The following is a 26756-nucleotide window of genomic DNA, read 5'->3' on the forward strand; positions in this document are numbered from 1 at the left end:
CTGAACACACGTTTGGACGTTTCCCAACCTAAATGTTCAAAACTTAAATCAGTTTCTGAAGGGGAGTACAGGCTCATGCTTTGCAACCTGGCACTTGCCCCTCTCGGGGATGCCGGTCCTCAGCACGCGGGACACGCGTGCACATTGCCCTGCAGCTTCACTTTACATGGAGGATCTTGGAGGAAGGTTTATATTATACATAGATACATTACAGAGTAGAAGGAACATTCACATGAAATGTAGGATGATACAAAGCATCAGCACAGGCTTTGCTGCTGGACAGACCTGGTTTGAAATCTTGACTTTGCCACTAACTAGCCGTGCAACTTGGGATGAATTGTGTGCCCTCTTAACCTCCACTTCTTCATCTGTTAAGTGAGCCCATGTGCAGGTCTTTGGATTTCAAGGAAGAGATTCATTCAGCTCCTGAAATAAAAGGAGGTTTATCAGTGGAGACATGAACTGGCAGCAAGTAGTCATCAGGAAACACAGTGGCCCGCACATTGGAGCTCCATTTCAGGCGCAGTGGCCTACCCCATCTGGTCTCTGGTTCCTCACTGCCTACCAGCTGTTGCTCTCACTGCTTCATAGCTTCTGCTGCCTCAGGGCCCTTGCCCATCAACATAGGGGCCCCTGGATAGACATTCAATTTGAGCACTGGATACCCAAGGCCAAATCCTCACTGTTTCCACAACTCAAGTGCTTCAGTAGGAATCGGATTGGCCCAGCCAATGGTACTTAGAAGGCCACATCCCAGGGTATTGGCCAGGCCATGGGCAGCTATCTTCAGCCAGGTGCTCAGCCCTGAGCCAGTTAGTTGTGGGCAGGGATGTCCTGGGATGAATTGGGTCATGCCCCAGGCCCAGGGAGTCTTCTGGAAAGACTAGTTCTTTTAAAGCAGTGGTTCTCAACCTTGGCTGCACGTTATAGTCACCTGGGGAGCCCAAACCACATCCAAGACTAAATTAGAATTCTGAGGATGGGACCCACGTATCAGTATTTTTTTTTTTTTTTTTTAGAAAACTTTCTTGAAGTATGTTTGAACAGTTAAGTGTACAGATCATTAGCGTGCAGCTTGATGACTTTTCACAAAGTGAGCACACCCAGATTGATGGCATCACTCCAGAAGCTCCTCTCACAGCCCCTTCCAGTCTACCCCCCAAGGGTAAGCACTACCCTGGCTTCTGACACCACGGTTTACTTTTGCCAGTGATTCCAAAGTGCAGCCGTGGCGAGATCCACAGCTTTAAAGGTATGGCCATGGTTGGCCACTGGGTGGGAGAAGGTAGGACTTAGCTTTGGTGTGGAGGGAACAGTTTGTGCCAAGGCAAGGAGGGGTGTCATAGCCTGGTGTGGGGGTCCCTGGTAGAGCCCCACTTGGAGCAGAGGGAGAAGAGGAAGAGGCAGGGGAAGTTCCATGAGGGCAGACTGTTTTGTTCTTTGCTCTCACTGCTCTCACTGCCAGGCCTGCTACCGTGCCTGACACACAGTAGCTGTTCAATAAATATATGTCGGCTTGAATCTGGAGAGTTAACTTAGGCTCCAACTCTAGGCTTTGAATGCCATAAATCAGTAATCCCAGCTGTCATTTATTTAGTGCAGCAAGCAAGGCACATGGATCATCTCATTTAATCCTCACAACAGTCCTGTAAGGTCAATGCCATTATCAGCCTCTTTCAGATAAGGAAATTGAGGTTCAGAGGGGTTAAATGCTTTCCTCAGAGTTAAGCAGCTACTGGATTCACGTTCAGTCTATCCACTCATGTCTCTGCCTCATGAGGGGATGGGTGGGGGCTGGAGGTCAGTAGAATGGAGCCTGAGTGGCCAGAGCTACATCCAGTCACTCATGAGGGGCCTGACTCATGTTCCTCAGACCAACTCTTGGCTCTGGGAATTCTGACCCCAGAGGAGTGGGAGAGTTGGGGCCAAAGCCCATCTCCTCCCGAAGAGGATTCTCTAGGTGGTCCCTTGGGCTAGGAACAGAGGGCCGGGTTTAGCCGGGCCATCCACCTCATGCGGAAGATGAGGCACAAAGGGTTAGGGACTCACCCGAGGCCACACCAAAGCAACCTTGAGGCTGGGGGGTAGAGTGGGAGTAGAACGGTCAGAAGATCAGGAATGACCCTTAAAAACCAGAGGAGACAGAGGGCTAGACTAGTTAGCCTCTAGGGACCCCATGGCACATGTAAAAAGCGTCAGCACTAGTCTATAGGTCCAGAGGGCTTGGCAGAGGGAGCAGAATGTACAAGTAAGTCTTTGGCTTCATCCCAGGTGAGGCCTGGGAGGGGGCAAGCTCAAGCCCCAGCTCTGGCTTTCCCATGCTGTGTGACTCTAGGCAAGTGTCTACCCCTCTCTGGACCCAGGTGACCTCTAAGAGCCCTTCAGATCCTTTGCGGGCCTGCCAAATGCCAAATCTCTCTTCTGTCCTCACAGACCTTATGCCAAGGTCCAAGCTGCAGGAAGTGGTAAGGGGATGTGCTATTTTGAGCCCAATTATGGCCAATGTGGAGCCCTGTCTGGCAAAGGCATCCCAAGCTGGGTCAGGGTAGACTGCAGGGCTAAGCTGGAAAGGAAGATAGTGAGCAGGCTCGGAGATAAACGGGTGCAGGCACCCAAGCTCTGCCTACCCTGCGGGTCCACCGGGAGGAACACAAGGAAAAACGGCATTGAGGGAAGGGGGAGGAGATGGAGCAGACAACTTCCAAGCACAGTGGCTTGGAAGAAGCTGGTACCCCCCACATGGAGTCTCCATATACTCATAACATTCTGGCTGAGTGAGTTTACATTCAGAGAGGTGAAGTCACTTGCCTAACGCCGCACAGCCTGGCAATGGCAGACTGGGACTTGGTCCCTATCTGTGTGACCCCAAAGCCTGTATTCTTCCATTTCCACCCTCAGATTTTTCTTCTCTGGGCTCCTTAACCTCAAATGCTTCAGCAAGCCACCTGCCTCCCTAAGCCTGGGTGCCCAGCCCCTGGACCCAGAGGGTAACTGGACTGAAAGTGTGACCTGGGAAGCCCCCAGGGGTCTCCCCAGCTGCACTGCCTGCAGTTTGTGACTCTGAGTTCCTCTCAGACCCACCAGGAACTGAGAGGTCAAACCAATAGGGCTCAAGCCAGAGATGGATACAACTAAGAGTATTGGATCTCCTGTGAGGGAGCCAGTGAGGCCAGGGTCAAGGACTTGAGACCCCAACCCCAGTAGGATTCCAGACCCAAGCCAAGGTCAAGACCTAAATGTGGGCTGACCTTGGCCCCAGCTCAGCTCAGCTCTTGCCCTGGCTCCACATTGAACCCCACCCTGACCTCCTAGCCCCAGTTCCTCCTCAGCAAGAGCCCACCCTTCCCCTGGAGACAAGGCACAAATACGAGAGGGCAGCTCCCCTTCCACAGGGGTAGGACTTGGCAAGCTGAAGGTCACCCAAAGACAGAATATTGAATTTTTAAGTTCATGCCCTCGACATTCCTCCTGCCTTGGACTTTCATGTTGGAATTCTAGCGCAGCCAGAAGGGGGTGCCACCATTTCTGGCCCACAATTCCAGGGGCCATGATCTACTTAGACCTCCTGTAAATAACTGCACATACATGGTTCTGATCTGTGGTCCAGGATCCCCACAGGATCCAGACAGGGCTGGAGTAGGCATTGCATCCATGCCCTTGCCACCAGGTCACTATCACAGCTCATCCCAGGTTACTGGGGCCTTGTTCTGTGCCTCCCAGGATGAGCTGTGGGCTTTCTCTGGGCTTGCTTCCCCAGCTGTACTATGAGAGGTTCAACAAGATGGGCTCTCAGGTCCCAGCTCAGGGAGTCAAATGCTAAGATTCTGCGGGTTCATCTGAGACTCCAGGATTTTAAAAGCCTATGGTTTACACAGTAAAAAAAAAAATCCTGTGATTCTGAGAGTCCTTTGTTCTCCAGCCTGTGGTTCTCTAAGCTCCATAAAAAGCCAGTCTGGGTAGAGTTGCACGGCTGATGATTGTAATTGCTGTCGATAAATTGTACACCTGTAAAAAGAAGAATTGGCAAAAATTGTACGATAGGTATATTTACAACAATGACCAAAAAAAAAAAAAAAAAAGCTGCTGAGGCTGCTTATGTACAACCAAATACCTCATGAGATTTGTTGCCTTGTTTTGGAGGTTTAGGGTCATGGTTTCATGGTACACCCCAGTTAATTGGCCTAATAACGTGTTTAGTGCTTCTGTTCTACCTCCTATTTCATTGGGTTCATTGCGTCGTGCCTGGGGTCTTAAAAGCTTGCAAGTGGCCATCCAAGGCTCAACAATTGGTCTCTATTCATCTGGAGCAACAGAGCAAGAAAGAGAGTCAGGAATAGGAGGAGGATATGGAAGGTATGGCTAATTGCCTCCATGAACAACTGCCTTCTTTGCCGTGAGACCAGAAGAACTGAATGGTGCCCAGCTGCCATTACTGAACATTTTGATCAAAGATTCCATAGAAGAATCCTGATCCAAAGAGGAATATGCAGAATGGAATTTCAAATTCTCATGGATTCTAGACTTTCTGGAGCCATGGAGGGTCGGTGAACCCCTGAAACTATTGCCCTGAGATAATCTTTAACTCTTTAACCAAAAACATCCCCTGAAGTCATCTTAAAACTAAACAATAGTTTAACTTTATTATTAAAAAAAGGTCTGCCTTGAGCATTATGCTCTTTTAAAACTATCCATATGGGATCAGGTTGGCAACTCAAAAGATTAGATAGGAACCTTAGGGGGCAGTGAATTTATGTTAATGGGGGAGGAACAACTCAGAAAAGGGTGAGAATGGTTGCACAACTCAAAGAATGTAATCAATGTCACTAAATTGTACGTGTAGAAACTGTCGAATTGATACATGTTTTGCTGCGTATATTCTCGACAACAACAAACTAAATAAAATTCAGAAAGAAAACAAACAAAAAAAGCTAATCTAAATCTCATCTGTGGCCTCCACAACTCTTTCTGTCTTCCCAGTGGGGTGAGGGGAGAACTTGATGCTCCCAGAGTCTCAGGGAGGGTCCCATCTGCAGTGGTTTGGCAGTCGGAGCCAGCTAGAAGAGGAGATGGCCTTCCAACCAGCAGTAAATAATAATTAAGTTCCATCATAACCTGAGGGGTGCAGGGGGTGGGAAGGTCAGAGGGGTTAGGGAGGCTGTGTAGGCTGTGGCTTCAGGACTCCTGACTAGATAGAGCTGCATCCTGAGAGCCCAGGGTTTTTGACAAGGGCTCCAGAACCATGGGGAAAACATGCCTCACCCCCTCCACCCCTGATTTTTTTCTTCTGGCTCAAGTCCTTGATCCCCATCTTTACAACTCAGCCAGAGCAAGGAGATGGCCTCCTTCCACAGAGAACTAGAATGTTATTTAGGCAACAAGTTCAGCACTCGAATTTTCAGACGGGAAAACAGCCCTGGGGAAAGGGGGAGGATGATCAAAGCCTCACAGAGAGCTAGTAGTAGAAGAGATGGGCCTAGACCCTCCTAGGATGTCTGATTAAAATCCAGCGTTCCTTGACCATAAAGCATATTCCCCATTTGGTCCATTGAGCAGCACCTGAAATGCCACCAACTGGACTCCAGAACTTGGAACTGGGGTATGGAAGGTCCCCTTACCCAGAAAAATTTCTGGGAGTAAGGGGCAAGAATAAACATCCTTGGACCCACATGCCAGCATCCTGAGCTGCCCTGGTTCCCTCATTAGGTCCCCAGCATGGACCCTCTCTGGGGTCCCTTCATGGCTGGGATGTGGGACATGGGATCCTGGGGGTCGCCACTGACACAGGAGGGGGCTGGGACCATGATCCTGATGTCAGTGACCTGGAGGTCTTTCTGCCCTCCCCTACAACCTGGGCATGGCCCAGGGAAATGGAAACTCTTCCTCTGATGTCCTCCTGCCACAGGTGTCCAGTTCTCTTCCTGGAATCTCCTGGACTCTGGGGACCTGACCCTCCCCACATCCTCACTGGGAGGCTCAGATTCTCTGACTCGGTTAGTATGTAATTCTGCCATCCTCTGTCTATCCCCAACAGACTTACCTACCTGCCTCCACCTCTGTCATGGACTATGATTATCCTGATCCCAGCCACGCCTCTGCCCCCAACACTTGGCCCTCCTTCCTGTCTCAGTCTCCTCCCAGCCCTGCTGTCCTGGGGTCTACCTGGGATCCCCTGATTGGTTTTGAGTCAGGGAAAACTCTGGACAGCTGAGCTGCTGTCTCCGGTCCTGGCCCACCACATGGCACAACTCCAGGGGACACAACTCACAGAGCCAGGAATACAATGTCAGTAGTGCCCTGGAGTTTGCGCAGCCGCGCCCCTGGCCACTGTTCTTGTGGACACCCTGGGCGTTGGGTATCCGCAGGGGTGGGAGATCTGGTGATAGGGAGGGAGAGCAGTGTGTCACTTGTTCTGCTGGAGGGAGGGACTAACTACCCTGGCAGAGCGATATAGGGTGCAGAGTGGTGGCAGGAAAGGCATTCAGAAGGAAAGAGATTTGGGCTGGACCCTGAGGGGTGTGCAGGAGCCCACCACGTGAACCTCCTTTATAGACTCACCTTCACTGGGGCTTTTCTCACCAACTAGGTGGGCCCTTCCAAGGGACAGCCTGGGTCTCATCTTTGCTGCTGATTTCCAGGAGGAAGCCGAGGTCTATAAGGGACAGCTGTTGTAACCCCAGTTAAACAAGCAATGATGACGGGACCAGGAGTAGCATCCAAGTTTCCAATCCCTTGATCTTTCTTGGCTTGAAGCCCTGTAGGGGGCTAATCCCAGAGGGCCCCCTGGGCTCCGCGGCCTCGTCCCGCGCAGTGCCCTGCAGTTCCCGGGGAGCGCGAGAGATGGCGACGCAGAGCAGCGAGGTCAGGCCGGACAGACGCGAGCCCCTCCGCGGCATCACGCGGTGGGGGGGCTCCGCGGTACAGCCCGGGGCTTTGACGTCGGGGCCGGGGCCGGCGGCTCTGACGCGGGGGGCGGGGCTCCGCGCCTTCCCGGCCCCGCAGGCGATTCATTCAAAAGGCGCGCAGGCTGCGCGGCGGGGCCGGGCTGCCGCGTTGAGCGCGGAGCGGATCTGGAGCTGCGGCTGCGCGGCTAGGTAACGAGGGCGCGGGAACCCCCACCCCCGCCCGGATCCCTGCGCGCCGGGCCCGGGGGACGCGGACCCGAGTGGCACCCCTGCCTCCCCAGCGTCTCTGAGGAAGTTCGCCCGCCCGGCTGATGCCGCAACGCCGTCCCCGCGCCTCCCTACCCCCGCTGCTGTCTCAGAGCCCCCTCACCCGGGCCGTGTCCCCTCCTGCCCCAGTCCTCCGCGTCCTCCGGCCGCGACCTCGGGCCCGGCCCTGCGCGGCGCGGTGTTGGGAGGTGCGTGAATGGGAAGGGGAAGCCGCGGCCGAACTTGCAGCTTGAGGAGCCGGCGGGGCCTGGAAACTTGGACCGAGACCAGGACCGGGTGCGGGACCCGACTGTGGCGCCTCGGTGAGGCCGCGGCGTGGGGCGGCCCGGGGTGGGGTTGGCAGGGTCTGAACGGTGTCAGCCAGTGACCATGGGTGACACGGCGCGTGAGACAGACCGGCCTGGGCGAACGTGTGTCTAGGACACTGAGCAGGCAACACAGAAGGGCTCTGTGTGTCAGTGACAGGCAAGTGTGTGTGTGTGTGTGTGATTGTGTGTGTGGGTGAGAGACCTCGGATCACTGTGTGTGACCGTGACCCCTAGCTCACTGTAATACCCTGGTCACCGGGGTCACTGAGTGTGTGTGGCCTGTGGTGTGACCAGGGCAGGGCCAAGGACCCATGGACAGGCGGTGTGAGTATGTAAAAGGGAGAGAAACTCAAGTGACTGTGAGAAAGAGCTCATGAATCACTGGGGCCATAGTGTGTGGGGGATCAGGGTGTAGTGTCACTGTGCCAGTATGTATGTGCCTCAGAGCAATGAATAAAAGGTAGAAAGAGGAGGGACCTCAAACGTTTGAAGGTTGGGAGGGGCAAGTCTGAGCTATTGTCCCCAAGAGAATGCCCCCCAGGAGCTCAGTTTGGTGAATAGTGTCCACTCAGTTTAGTAAGGGGGGGGACCCTAAATGACTTGCCCTGGCAGCAGCAGAGGGCTCCCAGGTAGCATCAGACTCAACTCCAAACAAATACACTGAGGTTCCTGAAGCCTGACAAAGCCCTGGCACCCTGGTAACCTGTGTTCTCACTGGGCCCAGGCACAGTCTTGCTCTCTCAGACCCTGCCCCCACTGAGCCTCAGTCTCCCCATCTGCGCACTGAGGTGTTGGGCTCTGAATGAGTTGTGAATCATCACTTTGGGGTTTTCTATTGTTTTTGGGTCAACCACCTCTGTTCTCCCTTCCCTTGTTCCAGGCAGAAAGACAGCAGTGGGGGGTGGGGGCAGGGTGTCTGCTGGGGAAGGAGAACCCTCTCCACAACTGGCCAAGGAGACCTCACCTCCTATCCAAAGTCTGCCTGATCCTGGGACAAAGCCCAAAATTTTGATCTGTAAACTCCGACTTCTCTGGCCCAGGTTTCCTTTCTTCAGTTCCCTGGTTGGAGGTGGGTGGGGGTGGGAGGGGAATAGATTTGTTCCCCAGGAGTTCCCCAGGTCTAGGAGGCTAAGTTCGGGCTAGAGGGCTGGAGCAGGGACCCTTCACCATGTGGGCCGGACCCCTCCAAGGCCCCCCATGTCCACAAGAAGGTCTGGGGTTCATGCAGGGTGGAATGGAAATCGGGCTCCCTAGCCCTGGAGGTGGTGGAGAGCACCTGCTGAAGGGTCTGGAATTTCTCTTCTGCTGTCATCCTCTGAAAATGTTGATTGCATCCGTGAGGGTAGGTAGGGGCAGCAGTGCCCGGCACTGTGCCGAACACTGTCGTGCGCTGTCTTGTTGAATCCTCATGGTGGTTCTGGGATTGCTTACCGTTTTTCAGAGAAGGAAACTGAGGCTCAAAGAAGTAAAGTAACTTGCCCAAGGTCATGTAGAGTTAGAACAGTGCCAGAACCAGAATTCAGGTCTTCTGACCCTGAATGGGATGTGAGATGCTTAGAGAGGACCACCCCTTTCCTAATATCTGCTCATGGCTTATCTAGGCTTCCTACTCTCAAACTCCGTTGGCAAGCATGGCCTTGCCAGGGTGTCCCACTGTGAGCTCTGGGTGTGGCGTGTGCGTGCACTCATGCCTGAGACTTTGAGGGTAGATGGGTGGGTTATGTGGTTTTCCTGCTCTTCTTCTTCCTCCTTATCCTCCGCCCCCTAACTAGTCACCCCAGCCAGAGGTCACCAAAAAGGCTTATCTTCTGCCTTCTAGAGCCTGCAACTGGCTTAGGAAGTGTCCACATGGCTCTGAAGAGTGTCCAGAGTTAGCAGCATAGCTCAAACTCCAAGGGACAGGGTTGGCAGGAATAATTGAAAGTCCCAGGTGACCTTCACCATACCCAAGAGGCCACTATCCTACTCTTAGTTGTCTAGGGCACGTTCCCAAATCCATCACAATCTGTGGTGGGAAGCAGGCTGGGAGTGACCTTGAGCTGGTGCCTGCTTTCTCTGGGCCTCAGTCTCCTCATTTTTCCTGAAGAGAGGCCCCTCCTAGCTCTGATCACTGCTGCTCCTTTGCTGGGAGCTGGGGTTGGGCATCATGGTGGCCCTGGGTTCTCTCTGGAATGACTGGAGCAGTGTTTCTTGGGGCTGATCGAAATAGCTGTCCTGGTCCCCAGGGGCTAAGCCCGAGTTATTTCCATCCCCAGCAAAAAGGTAGAAATAGCTTAGGGCCCGGGAGCAGGAGATAGAGGGGAAGGGTTAACCTTCTCTTCTCATCCCAGTCTTGCTGGAGGCTCCCCTGTGCCCCATCAAACCAAACCTTTTCAGGTGGGGCCAGGCTAGGTTTCCACATGTGGCGCCAGTTGGGACTGGTATGATAATTGGTGGAGGGAAGTAAAGTGCCTGTGTCTGGCCAAGGAGGGGAGAAATCAAGGGACAATGAGCACCCACTCCTACTCATAGGGTCAGGCAACAGAGCCAAGAGGCCTAGCCCCATCTTATAGAGGGAGAGGCTGAGGTTCTGAGAAGTGCAGGAGTGCAGGGACTTAGCCAAGGCTCCCAAGAACCCTGATATCCTGATTCTGCCTTCCAGAGTACCTACCGTCTGTCCTGCCACACGTTCCCAGATGACTGGGGAGGACCAGTCTGGCCAATCTGAAGGGGAAAGGAGTGTGGGTAGGGCTGTTTAACACCTGACCTTGCTTGGCAAGGTGAGACTCCCTTCGTTATGGGGCCAGCCCTTCTGCCAGGTAGACAAGAGGAATGAACCAGAGACGAGTTTGTCCTGAGGGCCCGTCAGGCCCTATCCCTCACTCAGGATTGGGTGGCACCAGAGTATATGGTCCTAGGCAGAGCTCAGCATTCCCCGTGTACTGAGGCCTCGTGTGCCTCAGCCTGGGCTTGGTAGTGCCACTGGGTGGGGCGAGGGTGGCAGGAAAGACAGGAGAGAGCCAACGCTGTCCCTATGGGTGCCCAACCCTGGGATTTAGGGCTGAAATTCTCACGTCCTCAGCCTCATGCTCCAGGAGGGTCATCAGTTCCCTCCAGGTCCAGGCAGGGAAACCAAGGCCCAGAGAAGGGAAAGGACTTGCCCATGGTCACCAGCAAGACCACAGTGTTGCTGGGATCCAAACCCAAGTCTGTCTGCCTCGAAGGCCAGAGTTCTTTTCCTTGGCCATCCTGGGAAAGATGAGTAAGAGAGCTCTATAAATAACCTGCCCATGTAGCTTCGAGCGTATGCCCTGGCTGGTTGGTTTTGACAGACAGGGACGGAGGGGCCTCCACAACCAGTTAAAGGCAGGACCTGAGTGTGAAGGTGGGAAGAGAAGGGAGAAGGGCTTCCAGGAGGAGGGACCTAAACTTGGACCAGCACATCCTTACTTGGCAAGGGGACAGTGAGAGCAGGGAGGGACCCAGTTGTTCCATACTATGGCCCTGCTGCGTGCCCAGCCTCCAGCACTTACCTGTCTGCCCTCCCTCCCTCAAGGAGCCCCCATCCCTTCCCCATGTCTTAGTCTCAAGATAAGGAAAACAGTAATGGCTGATGGGGCCAAGGCCTGAGGGGGCCGGGGGAGGGAAGGGCTTCCTGAAGGAGGTACCTGGGCTGAGGCCTGGTTGTAAGAAGAGCCACTGTTCCCTCCCTGTGAAGTCACTGCATCCTCTGGCCACACTGAGGTCAGCTGAACAGGCACAGCTGTCCTGAATTACAGAGGAGGAAACTGAGGCTTGGGGCTGTGGGACCGGGTCCTGACCGCTGAGTCGCTTATGCTCAGCCCTTTCACCTTCCTGACTGACCTCAGCTGGCATGGGAGCAGGTGGGCACAGGCCTGTAGAGGGACTAGGAAATGGGCATTGAGGCTCCTTCTACGAAAGTCAAGCCCCTCCACCCATGCTGCTGGGATTTATGTTGGGTTCCCCAACACACTCTTGCTGGCTCCTAAGCCACTGTGTGACCTTGGCTGGGCCCTGCTCGTTCTGAGCTTAGGCTCCTCCTCTGGCCCTCGTGGGGATATGGTGAGAAATGATACTCAGGAGAGACCATCAGGCCAGGCACTGCGCAGCACTACTCACAGTGGCTCCCCTTATCCCCTCAGCATCCCATGAGGCAGGGGCAAGCACCCCTGTGTGCAGAGGAGGACCCCGAAGCTGAAGGAGGGTAAGTAACGTGCCCAAGGTCACAGGGCTGCTAATTGGCAGAGCCAAAGTTTGAACCCAGGTATGGCTGTTCCAGCCACTCTTCACCCCTTCCCACTTCACATGTGCTGACCCCAGTCTTCACGACAGCTCCGTTGGGTAGGGCCTGACACAGAATTGCTCAGGGATCTCTTTCCCAGCACCCTGAGTCTGGAGGAGTTGGAGAATGGGGCAGGCTGGGGCTATGGTCTCCCCAAAGTCTCTCCAGAAGTCTCCATCCAAGTCTTCCCGGAAGGGATGGTGGTGGGCAGGGTCTGTGCTGAGCAGGCTGTGAAACGCCCTGGCACTTTGGTGATTCAGTTCCAGATACATAGTTGTGGCAGGAGGCAAAGGTGGCCTAAAGCTTCTCAGAGGCGGAGGTGGTTGTAGGGTGATGGGTGCAGTAGCGTGTCCCCTAGCCCATCCCAAGCCTCTTGCCTTCCCCGTCTTAGGGCCTCCCCCTGCCCAGGGCCATGCACGAAGCCCCACAGTGCTGAGTGGTTGAGTGGTGGGCTAGAGGCAGGACAGGGAGGAGCAGTGTGGAGGCTGGGCAGTGGGAAGGCTGGGCCTGGGATGGGATGGACAAGGGCTGCTGCTGCCTCCCCCACCCAGGTAAACCTTGTCTCCTCTGAGACCAAGTTGTTACAGGTCATCACTTAGCCTCTCTAAGCCTCTGTTTCCTCAACTGGAACCCTTTCTTTGAGGGGTTTGGGGGAATCCTGTCTGAAAAGGGCATGGGGCATGTAGTAGGTGCTTAGTGAGGAGGGTGATGGGGAGCCCCAGCTCTCCCGCAGGGATGACTGTCTGGTCTCAGACACCCCTCTCCCCTAACCCCAGTCTCAGCCCAAGGAAGGGGGAGAGGATTGCATCTGTGCCATAGCCAGACAGGGAGGAGCTGGGTGGGCCAGGTCTGGCCACCTCAGCCCTTTTCTTAGTCTCAAGGGGCCAATTAGCCCCCCTCACCCCCTCCTGAGCCACTGAAGCCTGGAGGCAGCCCAGGCCTGGAGGCAGCGGGGATCTGAAGGGGAGAGCTGTGGGAGCTGGGCCGGGGTGGCCAGGGATGTCCAGGGAACAGCTGCTGCCTGTCCATGTAGTATTGCAGGGTAAAGCTCCAGCCTGCTTGGAGTACTCACCCCAAGGTTGTAACCTGGGAGATCACGGCTGCCCAAGGCCTGGGAGGGGGCGGGAATGGGGGCTCCCTTCTTGCTGGGTGACCTTTAGTCAACCTCTGCACATCTTGGGCCCCCAGCCTGAAGCACTAGGGAGCTGGGACCCCACCCAGCTTCTCTCTCTGGGAATTCCCAGCCTTCCCAGCTTTCCGAGCCTTCCCCAGCCTTTCTGCTTCTTACAGTTCTCTGTACCCCTTCCCGCCAGAGCTGGCACAGACTAGGACAATAGGCGAATGAGTATGGGTGCAGGCAAATCTCAGGGGGCCCAGAGACTGCTGAGGTGGGGCAGCACCTGCTTCCTGGGGGCCCATCTGGGTCCTTTGTGTGCATACACCCTCCGTTGAACCACCTACTGTGTGCTACTAGCTCACTCGCTAGCCTCCACCAGCATGTAGGCAGCTTCTTTGAGCATTTGTGTGCTGAGCCCTGGGCTACTCCTGAGAGTGAGGAGAGGCAGAAATGAGGCAAAGACTTAAAAATGAGGTGGAAAGTAGAGTCAGGCAGCCCTGAGCTCCATCTCTGCTTCACCATTAGTAACTATGTAACCCACACTGCCCTGGCCACAGTTCACCCAGATGTGGAACAGGGCTGTTCATCTCTCTTGTGAGGTGCACTGGGTCCCTGCTTCGGGTGGAGAATGGGAAGTAGGCAGACCTAGCTGTCCTCATCGCAGCCTGCTGTGGGCACTGCCCTATTTCAGCCCCAGTTGCCAGGGAACCATCGGGTTCCTTGCTAACCTGAATTTCTCTATTGATGGGTGGCCTTTTTCTTCCTGCGTCGGGTGCAGCCACCTCCGGGGGAGGCCCGTGTCCAGCTGTGTTTCCAGGCAACCCTTGCCTCAGGAGGCTGAGGGAGGTCCACAGGCTCTGGAGCAGCTGTCCGGGGAACAGAAGTGCCTGCCTCCTGGCCCCCTCTGCTCCGGGACCTACACCAGAGAGCCCCTGCCAGATACTGGGTACCTGCCTCCCACCACCATCTTCCCCAGTCCTGCCTCCACTTGGCAGGCAGCCCAGTGAACCCTCTGAAATGCAAATTGTTCCACATCTCTCTCTCCCCTGCTTAACCCTTCAAGGCTGCTGTATGCCCTGGGGAAGGCCAAGCATCTCAGCTTGTAGGTGAGCCTTGGTATGACCTGGGCACTGCCTACCAACCTTTCCAGACTCCTCTACCTCTCTAGCACCCCAACCCTCAGATTTTCTCCACAGCTAATTGGACACCTCCTGTGTACCTGGCTCGGTGCCAAGCACCACCCATAAACATAAATGAGAATATCTCATTTGTATCTCACAGCTCCCTGTCAAGTGTGTGCCATTACCCCGTCCCCAATTTACAGATGAGGAAACACGCAAAGGGAATAGCTGTTGTTGTTAGGTGCCCTCGAGTTGGTTCCAACTCATAGTGAACCCCCCAATTTACAGATGAGGAAACACGCAAAGGGAATAGCTGTTGCTGTTAGGTGCCCTCGAGTTGGTTCCAACTCATAGCGAACCCATGCACAACAGAACGAAACACTGCCCGGTCCTGTGCCATCCTCACAATCATTTTTATGTTCAGCCCATTGTTTTAGCCACTGTGTCAATTCATCTCATTGAGGGTCTTGCTCTTTTTCAATGACCCTCTACTTCGTCAAGTATAATGTCCTTCTCCAGGGACTGATCCCTCCTGACAACATGTCCAAAGTATGTAAGACGCAGTCTCGCCATCCTTGCTTCTAAGGAGCATTCTGGCTGTACTTCTTCCAAGACAGATTTGTTCTTTCTTTTGGCAGTCCACGGTACATTCAATATTCTTGTGATGGTTATTGCTCTGCGCCAGGCCCTGTGCTGAGTGCTTAATATGAATTTTCTCATTTTACCTTCTGGGCAGCCCTCTGCAGGGGATCTCCAGCCTCAAAGCCAGTGAAGAACAGAGCCAGGCAGGCTGACCGCAGCACTTGACTTACACAGTGTATACCCCCAAGTGAGCCCAGGGGTTCAGATGCCAGTTCAAACCCACCCCTGCCTAACCCCAAGCTCTGCGCTCCTTAACCATCACCCAGCTCTCTGGCCCTCCCTACCTTGGCATAGGCTCTACCCTCTACTGTGAGCGCCCCTTTCCAGATCCCTACCTCCCTGCCCCCCATTCAGTTCAGCACCTATCTACATACCAGGGGCGGGCCCTGCACTTGGCATTGGGGATGGAGGGCAGCACTTCGTCGATGGGGAAGGGGCTGGTAAACAGGATCATCACACGCAGGGATGGCAATTAATGCTGAAGGGGAAGTGGTGGCTGGGGGGAGGAAGTGACTTTGAACTGAGCTCTGAAGGAAGATGTGTTGGCCAGGTGATGGGAGGGGCTTCAGGGCAGAGGAAACGGCAAGTACAAGGGCTGGGGTAAGGGACAAGTGTATCTGAAGGCCCAAAAGAAGCTCAGGTGGCTGAAGTATGTGGGCAGGGACGGACGGTTGGCATCAGGACGCCATCTGAGAGTGACAGGCTGGGCCAAGACCAAACCTCCTTGTCAGGATACCTTGGCTGCAGGGTGGTTCTGAACTGGAGGCAAGAAGGGAAAGGTAGAATTATCTTCAGGATTTGGGGTTCAGTAGAGCTGGCAATGGAACCCTTTGAGGAAGAAGCAGGGCCAGGACAGGGGACAGGGGAGTATATGGGAGGAGAGGAGGACCCCAGGCTGGGGGAGGGAGACATGGCAGAGGTCTGGGTGACCCAAGCTTCAGTTCTGGGAAAGGGGAAGTTGCCTATGGACTGGGCAGGCGGAGTGGCCGGCTTCCTCTTTCTCTGAGGACTCTCAGGCTGCACCTCCCTGGGCCATACGCCTCCAGCTTCCACCTCTCTTTGGGGCCCAAGGCTGGAACTTTGCTAGTTGGCTTCTTCCCAGGGAATTTCTCACTCTAATTATGTTGGCATTTTTTTGTGGGAGGAGGGGGCAAGTCTGAGGAAGCCCTCCCCCCAACCTCAAGGAGCCTGTTTTATGGAGGCTTGTGCTGGGCCCCAGACACTAGACTGAGTGTGGGGTTTTGTGGTAGATAAAACAGACATCCTTGCACTTGCTACTGTCTGGTGGGGAGTAAGCAATAAACAAGTAAGCAAACAAATACCTAATTACAAACCAAGATAAGCGCAAGCAGTGCAGAGGGGAAAAAAGGGGCAGGGGAATCACACCACCTACTTTAGACTCATCACCTCATCTAAGCCTCGTGACAGCCTTGCCATGGGAGATGAGCATCCCCATTTTGCAGATGAGGAAATTGAGACCCAGTAAGGCGAGTCCCTGGTGGCATAGTGGTTAATAGCTACGGCTGCCAACCAAAAGGCCGGTGGTTTGAATTGCCAGGTGCTCCTTGGGAACCCTTTGGGGTAGTTCCACTCTGTCCTGTAAGGTTGCTATGAGTCGTCACTATGAGTCATCATCGACCTGACAGCAATGGGTTTGGGTTTTTTTTTTTTTTAGCAGGAAGGGCCGGGCTCTTGTCCCCCAGGGAGTTGCTGGTAGTGGGAATAGGCCCCCAGCTTAGGAGACGTCGGGAGGAGAGGGCTCTAAGCTAACTTTCTTCTCTGCTAAAACCCGCTGGGCCAGACGATGATGAGGCTACTGGGAAAGTGCTCAGTCCACCCTACTGCAGCTGCAGAGGAGATCTCCTGGCTGTAGGCTGAGGGTGCTTGCACTCCCTGGGGCCTTGGTCTGCCCCTCCTGACACCTTCCTCCAGGAAGCCCTCAGGAGGCGCTTGGCTTTGGAAGGTCACTGACTGTTCAGCCTTCAGCACAAGGCAGAGGGATGGGGATAGGGCCTTCATAGCTGCCCAGGCAGGCTGATTGGCTTCTAAATGAGCTTGCTTTTAGGTCATGGCTCCAGGGCTAAGGGACTAGACACCACAGGTTTAGTGGGGAAGGGGTGCATGTGACTTGGGGGCCGGAGCAACAAGTGCATGCACAGGTGCAGACAGGATCTTCAGGGCAGCCAGGCTGGCCCATCAGGGTTCTGTCTGGGCTGAGTGGGGGCTGAAAACAGAGACTCGGGCAGCCAGACTGGAGTAAGTGCCGGTTTGGGGGTAATTAGAAGGCACGTAATTAGAAGGCAGAAGGCACATGTAGCTAGGCAGTGAGTGTCTGTGAGTGGGCCCCCCGCTGGCATCATGTCTGGGCCTTTGGGCCACATTTTCCTCCCTGAAGTGTCCAGGTTACGGGGTGCCTCTTCTGACTGGAGGCAGCAGGGCACAGCGCCCCCTGCAGGCTGAGACCACTCAGCCAGTGCCAACCAGGGTGCGAGATGGAATGGGGGCTCTCTCCTCTGTACTTGCTTGGCCCCACACTTTTCACCCTCCATTCTCCCCCACACCACTTGGCTCACCCTGGACATGAAGGAGTACTAGGGGTTGCGCAGGGCTGTGGGGACAGCTGAGAACCTAGGGTTCATGTCAGGTCTGTGGGTTGAGTCCCTTGGAGAACAGGGAAAAGGGTCATGGGGAGATGGGCCTCAGGGGGAGGTGACCGTGGGCCAGGGGTAGGGACACTTTGGGGGTAGAAACTGGAAATGAAGACTTGGCGACCGGATTTGAGGAGGGACAGTGGGTGGGCGAATCAGGGAGTGCCATCTGCTGGATACTGACTGCTGGGTGTGGCCTTCACCCTGCTTTGTGGCCAGCCTTTTCCTGTCCCGGTTTTCCCCTGAACTGGCCCGGGGCCCAGAGCTGCTGCCAGCGACCTGGAGAGTCCCGGGGATGATGTGACTGCCACCCCTCCCCCTCCTCCTGGGACGTAACTCAAACCCCTGGCCCTGAAAGGTCTATGTACGGCCAGGCAGCGAGGTCGAGTGGATTGGTTTCCTCAGCTACTTTTCCAGTCGAGATGCCCAGCCACCCACAGGCAAGGGGCCCTCACATGATCTGTGATCTACTTCAACCTGGCTGTCCCATAAGGCTTGGCATCAGACAGTGCAGGTTCCAGCCAGGGTCTCCCTAGCCTGCTGGAGTGCCCTGGGCCTCTTTCCTGATCTGAGGCCTGGGAAACAGGGATGTTGCCCTTGGGGTTCAGAGGCTGCGTGTGGCCTGTTGCTACCGCTGGGCAAATGGGCTTTCCCTCACCTACCTGACCCTGAAGCCAGGCCACTTGGCAAGTACAGGATGGAACTCCTGGCTTGCCACAGTCCCTTTTGTTGTCTAATCCAGACCCTTCTTTCTGCTGTGTCAACCTTGTCTACTGACTCTACTCTCACTTGCTTTGTTTTTCTTGCTGCTTTCCACCTTCTGGCAGAGGATCACTCTCTGGAATGTGAGCTCCCCAGGACAGGACTTTGTCCCTTCAAACCTATTGCCCTGGTGCTGAGGGCGGTGCTTAGCACACAGTAGGTGCTCTGTACACAGTAGGTGCTCTGCACACAGTAGGTGCTCAAGAAGTGACTGGAGGCTGGTGCTGGCCGCCATGGCCACCACCACCCCCACAGGTCTGCCTGACCCCAGCCTTCGCCTGATACCAGGGCAGAGATATAATCAGACGTGTCCCAGCCCTCCTTTGGGGATCAGCCAGCAGTGGACAGCGGGCCATGGCCACGTGGAAGGACTAGGAATGTGATGGGGTGGAGGTGGGACACACACAGGAGCTCTGGGGGCCAAAAAAGACCCTGACCCAGCTTTGGGGAAAGGTGAGGTCTAAGGAAGCTTCTGGAAAAAGAGGTATTTGTACTGGGATTTGAAGGGTGGGGGAAAGGGTCTTCCTTGGAACAGAAATGGCAAGAGCAAGGTCAGAGAGCATAAGAGAGTTGGCATGCTTGGGGACCTCCAAGCAGTTCTGGGTGGCAGGAGTCTGAAGAGTTGGAGATAAGAGTGGAGAGGCTAGGGGAGGTGGTGCCAGCCCCTCAGTCCCCTTCTCCCCCAAGGGCCACCTTGGGCTTCCTCCCTTGTAGGCTCCCCTGGCTGTGGTCCAGGCACCTGGCTGTTTATGGAAGAGGAAGAAGCCCTTCCTCCTCGGGAAAGCCTCCCAAGCCTGGCAGAGCCTCTGCTTCCTTTCCCTGGCCCCCCACAGGGCACCCCCGCTTCTATCCAGGCTTCAACAGATGGTGTAGGCCAAGCTCCTGGTGCTTAACCTGCCCTACAGCACCTGTAGGTCCAGCCCTGTTGGCCTGCTCCTGCCCCCCACTGAGCCTTCCTCCATCTGCTCTAGGCTGGTGACCGTCCTGGACCTGACGATGAAGCTGAGCCCCCTGCACTGGTCCCTGTCCTGCCTCCTTGTGGTGAGCTGGGGATGGGACTGTGGGGAGCTGAGTAGCCAAGTCCTGAGCCCTGAACCCCAGCCCTCTAGGGAGGAACCCCAAGGTGGGGTGGGGGCTGGGTTGTCGGCTCTTCATTTGAAGAATCTGAGGCAGTCAAACCCTTGGATGCCCTCCTGGTCTACCCTGCGGGGAGGGAGAAGGCAGGACTTGCTGGCAGTTGTAGACGGGCCAGTGTGGCTGAGGGCAAGATGCCTATGAGGCGTGGGAATAGAGCAGCAAGGAGGATAGGCCGGGAGAGAGAAGAAATCAGGCAAAAAAGGCCTGGGATTTGGAGCCTGAGAACCTTAGAGCCTCAGATACTGGGACCACCCCAGAGTCCAGATCTCAGAGTCAGAGACTGGCCAACTGCACAGAGCCTCATGGGACCTGGTTACAGACTTGCAGCCTCAGGCGGTATCTTAGAGTCTGGTCTGGGGTCTGTTTTTCTGCTGTGACACCAGAAGCCCAGGGAGAGCGAGATGTGGCTTCAGGCCTGGCCAAGGCTACTCCAGTGCAAGAGGTCTCCAGGGCCCAGCAGGTGCTGGGAGCCAGGTCTGGGGAAGGAGGCGGTCCCCGGAGCTTCTAGTGTGGCATTCTCTCTGCCCTCAAGAGTGGCTTTCACTGGTCTGTGCCCCCCTTCCTGCAACCAGCACCAGCCAAACCAGAGGACAGTGGTCTCCCCACAGCAGAAGGGATTAAGGGAGACAGGTCACACCTGAGAATGGGAGGGAGTGGGAGGTCCTCTCCCAGTGGAATAGGCTGGGGGGAGAGGGGACACATTCTTTTGGGATGTACCTTACCCTCTTTGGGTGCAGGGGTGTGAACAGAGTGGCCTTGCATGGTGGGAGGTCCTGGAGGGGACTGTGAAGATGCGGAGGGACGGGAATAGGAAGCACCAGCTGCAGACTTGGCCCCAGGGAGAATAAGCAGAAGCCAGTTAATGACATGTCCAGCTGTGATGGGGGTGGGAGGCAACCAAGGTAGCAGGAAAGGGGGTGGAATTTGAGAGAGGAATTCGGAAGCATTTCCTCCTCATCCTCCTGGCTAGCTGAAGAGGTTGTGACTCAGAGATGCAAGAGCTTGAGATCCTGATCCGGTCCTGTCTGGGGCTTTCCAGCACTTTCCGGAAGCAGATGTTGTTCTCTCCCTACCCATGTGGATGGTGATGCCACAGGCCTGGGGCAGGACAGGTTTCACGTGCAGTGTGAGGTTTGGGGTTAGAAGAGTGTCCCTGGAGCTCGGACAGGGTGGCCGTGTGTGGTCAGTAGTCCCTACCTCTGAGGCCTCAGGGAAGTGGGTTGTGGATGAATGTCCCAGAGACCCCATGCCCTGGCACTTTCTGCCTCCCTCAATGCATTCCTGCCTGCTCTTCTTCCAGCTGCTGCCCTGGCCTCCGGCCACTCCAGCATCCACAACACCTTGGCAGTGCCCACCTGGAGAGGAGCCCAGCTTGGTGAGCATGGCCCTAGTCCGTTCCCATCGCCTAGTCCTGGGAAGGCTGTTGGGGACAAGGGGAGGATCCTCCAGGCCTGGCTTCCCCTAGTGACCTCGGTCCGGGCTCCTGGCTTTGTTCTCACCGTTTCCCTCCCACAGGACTTGGGGCAGGGTGCGTTGTGCAGGTCCTGCCCCCCAGGCACCTTCTCAGCCTCATGGGGCCCCAGCCCATGCCAACCCCATACCTGCTGCAGCCCTCGAGGGAGGCTGGAGGCCCAGGCGGGCTCGGCGACTCGAGATACACTCTGTGGAGGCTGCCGGCCTGGGTGAGCCATGGGTAGGGTGTGGGGCTCATGGCCGCGTGACCAGGACCCTGGGTCACCCCCACCCTGAGTAGGCCTCAGTCTCCCTATCTGCGAACTGGGATTGGTCAGCACCAAGGAGGGTGCCTGGGTAGGAGTCCAGCCTCTCTTAAGGATAGATTTTGGGGAACCAGTAACATCTTCCCTCCCTGCAGGTGGTTCGTCCCTGAGGGGGCCCCCCATGTTCCATGTCAGCCATGCTCCTGGGCACCTCTGGGTACTCGTGGCTGTAATGGTGAGTGGCAGTTTGGGGCTAGGACAGGTGGGGTGATGTGTGTGGGAGGGACGAGCTTGAGCCCAGGAGCCCTGCAGTGATCATCTAGGGACAGAGAGGTCCTCACCGTGGTGGCCCAGGGAAGGGGTGCAGCCAGAGGGTGCCCAGTGGGACATGGCCACTGGCTGCACTGGCTCTGTGTGTCTGCCCACCTTGTTTCGGAGTAGCAGAGACCGCCCAGCAGGTGGCAGCCACAGCTGGACCCGCACAGCACAGGGGTGGGCGCTGGGCACCTGGGGCTGGTGAGTTCACATCCCGACCAGCCCCCTCCCCAGGCCCCTCAGAGACCCATGTAGATGAGTGAGCACACTCACATGCATACATTTGCACACACATGCACGTGCACACACCTCCTCTCCTCACCCATTGGGTCAGTCACTTTCTGAGGCAACTAATCCACATACCGAGTCATGGGGCTGCCCATCCTGGGTCCCTGTGTCCACATGTGTGCCATGTGCACCCTCTGCTCACCCCCTTGGCCCCAAGATGTTGGGTAAACAGGGGGCCGAGGGCTGGCTGTCCAGAAGAGGCTGCAGTAAGAGGCAGGAGAGAGGCCTTGAGGCTGAGGAATCAGATGGCTAAAAGGAGCAGGGAGGGACGGATTACCCAATAAGAAGCAAAGTACACAGGAGCTTACTTGTGTTTCTTTACTAACCTGTAGTGTACAGTTTCACAACCCATATGAGACTGTACACCCCAGTTTAGTAAATAAACACAGGTAAGCCTGTACATACCTAGTTTACTAGTTAATCCGCCCCTGGGAGGGGGAAGGGTGAACTGGCCTTTGCGTCCCCAGTGTGGTGGGAGTGGGCTGCTCTGGACACCTCAGTCCTACCCCACTACCTCCATCTACCCACTCTGCCTCTCTGTGTTTCTTTCTGCCTCTGTCTTTCCTTGCCTCAGTGTGGGGGCGCCGGGCCAGGCGCGGTGTGGAGGTGGCAGCAGGGGCCAGCAGCAGTGGGGAGGCCCGGCAGCCTGGGAACGACACACGGGCGGGCAGCCCTGAGGAGACGGCTGCGCAGTATGCAGTGATCGCCATCGTGCCTGTCTTCTGCCTCATGGGGCTCCTGGGCATCCTGGTGTGTAACCTGCTCAAGCGGAAGGGCTACCACTGCACAGCCCACAAGGAGGTCGGGCCTGGCCCCGGAGGTGGAGGCAGCGGTGAGGGCCAGCCTGGGGTCACGGTGGGGAGGTCAAAGGGCATGGGTTAGCCCAGCCCCGGCTCAGCTTGGGGGCTCCCAGAGGGAACCTACCTTGCCAGGGAGCGTGCTAATCAGGAGGGCTTCCTGGGGATGCTACACGTGGGGCCACAGGGGTTACAGCTGCCTGCCGACTTCAAAGGGCAAAGTGGCCAGAGGTGTAACGGGAGCAGAGCAGAGGCAGGACAGCTGGTCAAGTGGCTTCAGCAGGATTCCAACCCTGGGTGAAGCCCCGCCCAGCTGCAGGGTTCTGAACTCTTTGGGGCCTCCAATTGTGTGTGTGTCTCAAGGGTCAACTGCCTCCTTGGTACTCAGTGCGACCTCTGGCATGGAGCAGCTGGAATTCCCAGTGTCAGGAGGGCTGGTATGGGGAGCTGCCCAGGGCAGGCACCACAAGAGGGCTCAAGTTTCAGCTCCAGGCTGGGGTTTGAGTTACAAGTCCTGGAGCCAGAGGGAGAAACGCATTCCTCCCTCCCACCCTAGGACGCTGCCGCCTTCCCCCTTCTCTCCAAAGGCCAGTAGGACAGGGTGCCCCCACATGCGCATACACTATCCTGGGCCCACAGGAGCCTGTTGCTGAGTCAAGATTAAAATGACTTCTCCCATGCCAGCACCTCAGGCTGTCTGGGGGCTGGTCCGAGCCCCTCTCAATTACTAACACTAAAGTCTGGAGGTGGCAAGCAGGCAGAAAGATGGTGACTCAGGGTCATTATGCCGAGGATGGCACTTGTTTTCCTAGCCTAGTGACTTCCTTTAACTGCTAGCTGCTGTCTGGGTGCAAGTCCTGGGAGCTCTGCTGCTGGCCCCAGGATTGAAGACAGTGGCTCTGTTCTCACTCCCTTGAGGTTTTGGCCCAAAATTGATCAAGGGCCCTCAGTTAAATAGTTATATAGACAGGGTGATGTGCAGGAAGTAGTATGCCTGGAATGGCTGTGTGTGCTAGAGATGGGGGCTCTGGGCAGGGAGGCAGCCCCAGGAGTTCAGATGGCCCCCAAAACCACTAAGCATCTGGGGTTATGGGGTGCAAGAAGTGGAGATGATGAATAATAAAGGTGATAATGGCTTTTCTGAACCAAGGCTGAGGCCAAGAGTCCCATGTGTGCAGGGCTCTGGAGACCCCGGCCACCTAAACACACAGATGCGCACACGCTCAGCCTTGGCTGCTGTGTCTCAGGTCTGGTGCGCCCTCTGCTGGCAGATCCTGGCATAGCTCCTGAGCCCGCAGTCCTCCCTCAGACTTCCTGAGATCACGGTCCTTCTACTTACTCTCTTTCCCAGGGATCAACCTTGCCTACCGGGCTGAGGAAGCCAACGAGGACACCATCGGGGTCCTGGTGCGCCTGATCACAGAGAAGAAAGGTGAGGGGATAGTCCTACCTGCCCCAGTGCCCCCTCGTCCGTGCAGGCCCCTTTCCTCCTGTTCTTGCCTGATGAGGGTGGAGGAAGAGGCACACAGCCCAAGTTGGGGGTGGTGGGTAGTAGATAGGGGAGGCCTGCACGGGGCGGGGGGCAGCGCCCCTCATGGCCAGAGCTGGGCTCTGATTGCTGCTGTTCACAGAGAACGCGGCAGCCCTGGAGGAGCTGCTGAAGGAGTATCATAGCAAACAGCTGGTGCAGACAAACCACAGGCCGGTGCCCAGGTGAGCAGGCAGGTGGGGCAGGAGGGGGGCCAGAACCCACAGATGATCAGCCTGCTTCCTAAGGACTCAGCACCTGGGCATTTTCCCTCTCCTGTCACCCTGACTCCCCTCCTCCACCTCCTGGTGTCTCCTGGCCCTGGGCTCTCATGTGTGTTTTTTGCAGGCTGCCACCAGGCCCTCCCAGCACGCCACACATCTGCCCGCATCGCCACCACCTCCACACGGTGCAGGGCCTGGCCTCACTCTCTGGTCCCTGCTGCTCCCGATGTAGCCAGAAGAAGTGGCCTGAGGTGCTGCTGTCCCCTGAGGCTGCAGCAGCCACCACTCCTGCCCCCAGCTTCCTGCCCAGCTCAGCCCGGGCTCCTAAGGCTGCGGCCAAGGCGGGACGCCAGGGGGAGATCACCATCCTGTCCGTGGGCAGGTGAGGCAGGCACAGAAACTGCAGGGTCAGGACAGCTGTGTAGGGTGCCAGGGCCCTGGGTCAAGCCCTGAACACCCTGCTGATGGGTGGACCCCTCTTCCTGGGCCTCAGTGGGATCCTCTCTGAGCAGTGGGGGTGGCCAGAGAGAAGTCCAGCCCTCCCAGCACGCTGTGTCTTATATGGAGCCCTTGGGTCCCCAAGGCAGGCAGGATCTTGATCCCCATTTAGGGCAAGGGATAGTCCACCTGCAATCTAGGGGGTGGGGGCTCAGGGGCTGGGTACAGAGTGAACCCCTCATCTGCAGGTGGGAGGGTGCTGACAGGTTCAGGGTTTGATCTGTGAACTTGCTGTGTGATCCTGGGCAGGTGCTGTCCTTGCTGTGCCTGGCATTCCCCACCTCTAACGGGCGGGGGGCTGCACCACCTCTCCTCACAGATTCCGTGTGGCTCGCATTCCTGAGCAGCGGACAAGTTCAGCAGTGTCTGAGGTGAAGACCATCACAGAGGCTGGGCCCTCAGGGGGCGATTTCCCTGACTCCTCACAACCTGGCCTCCCCCCTGAGCAGCGGGCACTGCTGGGCAGTGGCGCAAACCACTCTAAGTGGCTGAAGCCCCCACCGGAGAAGAAGGCCGAGGTGAGGGTCAGAGAGGGGAGGTGTCTGTTGGCATGTGGCCCAACCCTGACCAAAGACAGGGCAGATGTGGGGGTGCGGGGGGCCCTGGGCAAGGGCCGCTTTCCCGGAGCCCAGAAGGCCCCTGACTCAGCTCTGACCCTCAACTCTCCCCCAGGAGAACCGCTATGTGGTCCGGCTAAGTGAGAGCAACCTGGTCATCTGAAGGGCTGTCTAGTCTGCGGACACTGCAGCCCTGCCCTGGGAGGTGCCAGTGGCTTCCTGAAGGAGGTAGAGCTGCACCTGGCCCCGTGAAGACCAAGAAGCAATGGCCCAGCAGATAGAACAGCAGAGGCCAAGACCTGGAGGTGGGACCAACCACCTAGTGGGGAGGCTGGCCGGTTGGCAGGCACTGTGTAGGAGCAGAGCAAGAGCCCACCCCAGGCCCCTGCCGCCCCTGTTCCTCCCCTGCAGGATGCCCCTACACCTGCCCTGGCCAGATCCTAGGAGCCTGCAGGATTCTTTGTACCAACAGGGAGCCTAACCTTGGTACAAGGGAGGGACCCTCTGCTCGGCATTCCCGGCCCCACCCCTGCTTCTGTACAGGGCCCCAGAGCAGAGGTGCCTCTTCCCCCTCTTCCAGCAGGTCCTATAAAGGGAGGGGGCACCAAAAAGCCCTGGACTGGGGGCTGAGTTCCTGGGTTCTAATCCTGGGCAAGTCCCTGTCCATCACTGGGTCCCAGCTTTTTGACTGTGAAGTGGGGAGAAAAGGATGTCTTGGTGCCCAAGGCCTGTCCAGCTCCTTGCACGTTCTGGGCTGGGTCCAGTGTGGGTGACGAGCTTGACTCTCTGCCACCCCCCTCCCATTAGTAGCTTTATCTGGCCCCGTTTTTGCTGCTGCTGGGGGCTCTGCCTTTAAGGCCCCCATGGGGTTGTTCCATCTGTGCTCTGCCTACCAAACCCAAAATCCAAACCCATTGCCGTTGAATCGATTCTGACTCATAGCGACCCTATAGGACAGAGTAGAACTGCCCCATAGGGTTTCCAAGGAGCGTCTCGTGGATTCAAACTGCCGACCTTTTGGTTAGCAGCTGAGCTCTTAACCACTACGCCACCAGGGTTTCTGCTCTGCCTACAGAAGAGGCCTAATGCATGTGCCTGCCCCTCTTCCCACTGTTTTTAATGAAAATGGAAAAACAGACTTGACCTGGGTGGGGCTGTGGTACAGGAGCCGCAGCCTGCCTAGCCACCCCCTCCCACAGGATCTCCGGAGCTTCGGGGATGGGGGAGACGAGGCTAGACAGGTGCCTGTGGCCTCAGTGGTTCCTGTGTCTCTGTGGTGTTGGTGTGTCTGTCCCTTAGCCCTGGGCAGCGCGGGCGACTGCCTGGCCCAGTACCTGTCCCCACACTCTGCTCAGCAGCCTGGTTATTTATGTGGGCGCCGTGCAGGCGCGGGCCCACTGCCCCCATTATTTTATTTATTGAAACTGTGCTGTTGTCCTGTCCTCACATCCCCATCCATTTATTGAATAATAAAAGGTGGGAGAGTGGTGTCGTGAGGAGCTTCTTTTGCTGCTGCCTCCTCAGGTCGTCTGTCCATTCAGCAAATTGCTCAAGTGCCGCGACTGAGTTGGGCACTGTGTGCTAGGTAGACCTCCCTCCCTCCCAGGGCCTGGTCACCTGCAGGTGAGGACCTGGCAGCAGTGAA

At 56.4% G+C, this 26756-nt stretch overlaps 1 protein-coding gene across 8 annotated transcripts; it reads left to right on the forward strand.

Moving 5' to 3' along the window:
* The first annotated feature begins 7000 nt into the window (after nt 1–7000).
* RELT (RELT TNF receptor) lies at nt 7001–26599 on the forward strand. Of its 8 annotated transcripts, none has more exons than XM_064288669.1 (12): nt 7008–7091; nt 10119–11681; nt 19021–19090; nt 20487–20561; nt 20702–20868; nt 21060–21139; nt 22082–22339; nt 23656–23736; nt 23936–24017; nt 24181–24438; nt 24874–25072; nt 25227–26599. In XM_064288669.1, exons 2-12 carry the CDS (start codon nt 11626–11628, stop codon nt 25272–25274), a joined length of 1374 nt encoding a protein of 457 aa, XP_064144739.1. In that variant the 5' UTR covers nt 7008–7091; nt 10119–11625; the 3' UTR covers nt 25275–26599. The 8 variants fall into 8 exon arrangements, with proteins under 8 accessions (XP_064144744.1, XP_064144739.1, XP_064144742.1 ...); XM_064288672.1 differs by having other exon boundaries at nt 7028–7091; nt 11620–11681; XM_064288670.1 differs by lacking the exon at nt 7008–7091 and adding an exon at nt 7114–7471.
* The last annotated feature ends 157 nt before the right edge of the window (nt 26600–26756 follow it).

The sequence above is a fragment of the Loxodonta africana genome, chromosome 7, assembly GCF_030014295.1.
Source record: "Loxodonta africana isolate mLoxAfr1 chromosome 7, mLoxAfr1.hap2, whole genome shotgun sequence".
NCBI lineage: Eukaryota > Metazoa > Chordata > Mammalia > Proboscidea > Elephantidae > Loxodonta > Loxodonta africana.

Excerpts from the sequence above, each read along its gene's own strand:
- RELT (XM_064288669.1), top strand. The coding sequence starts at position 11,626 with ATGAGGCAGGGGCAAGCACCCCTGTGTGCAGAGGAGGACCCCGAAGCT. Across the intron at positions 11,682-19,020 it reads GACCCCGAAGCTGAAGGAGG|GCTGGTGACCGTCCTGGACC; the intron begins GTAAGTAACGTG and ends CATCTGCTCTAG. Across the intron at positions 21,140-22,081 it reads GGGTACTCGTGGCTGTAATG|TGTGGGGGCGCCGGGCCAGG; the intron begins GTGAGTGGCAGT and ends TCCTTGCCTCAG.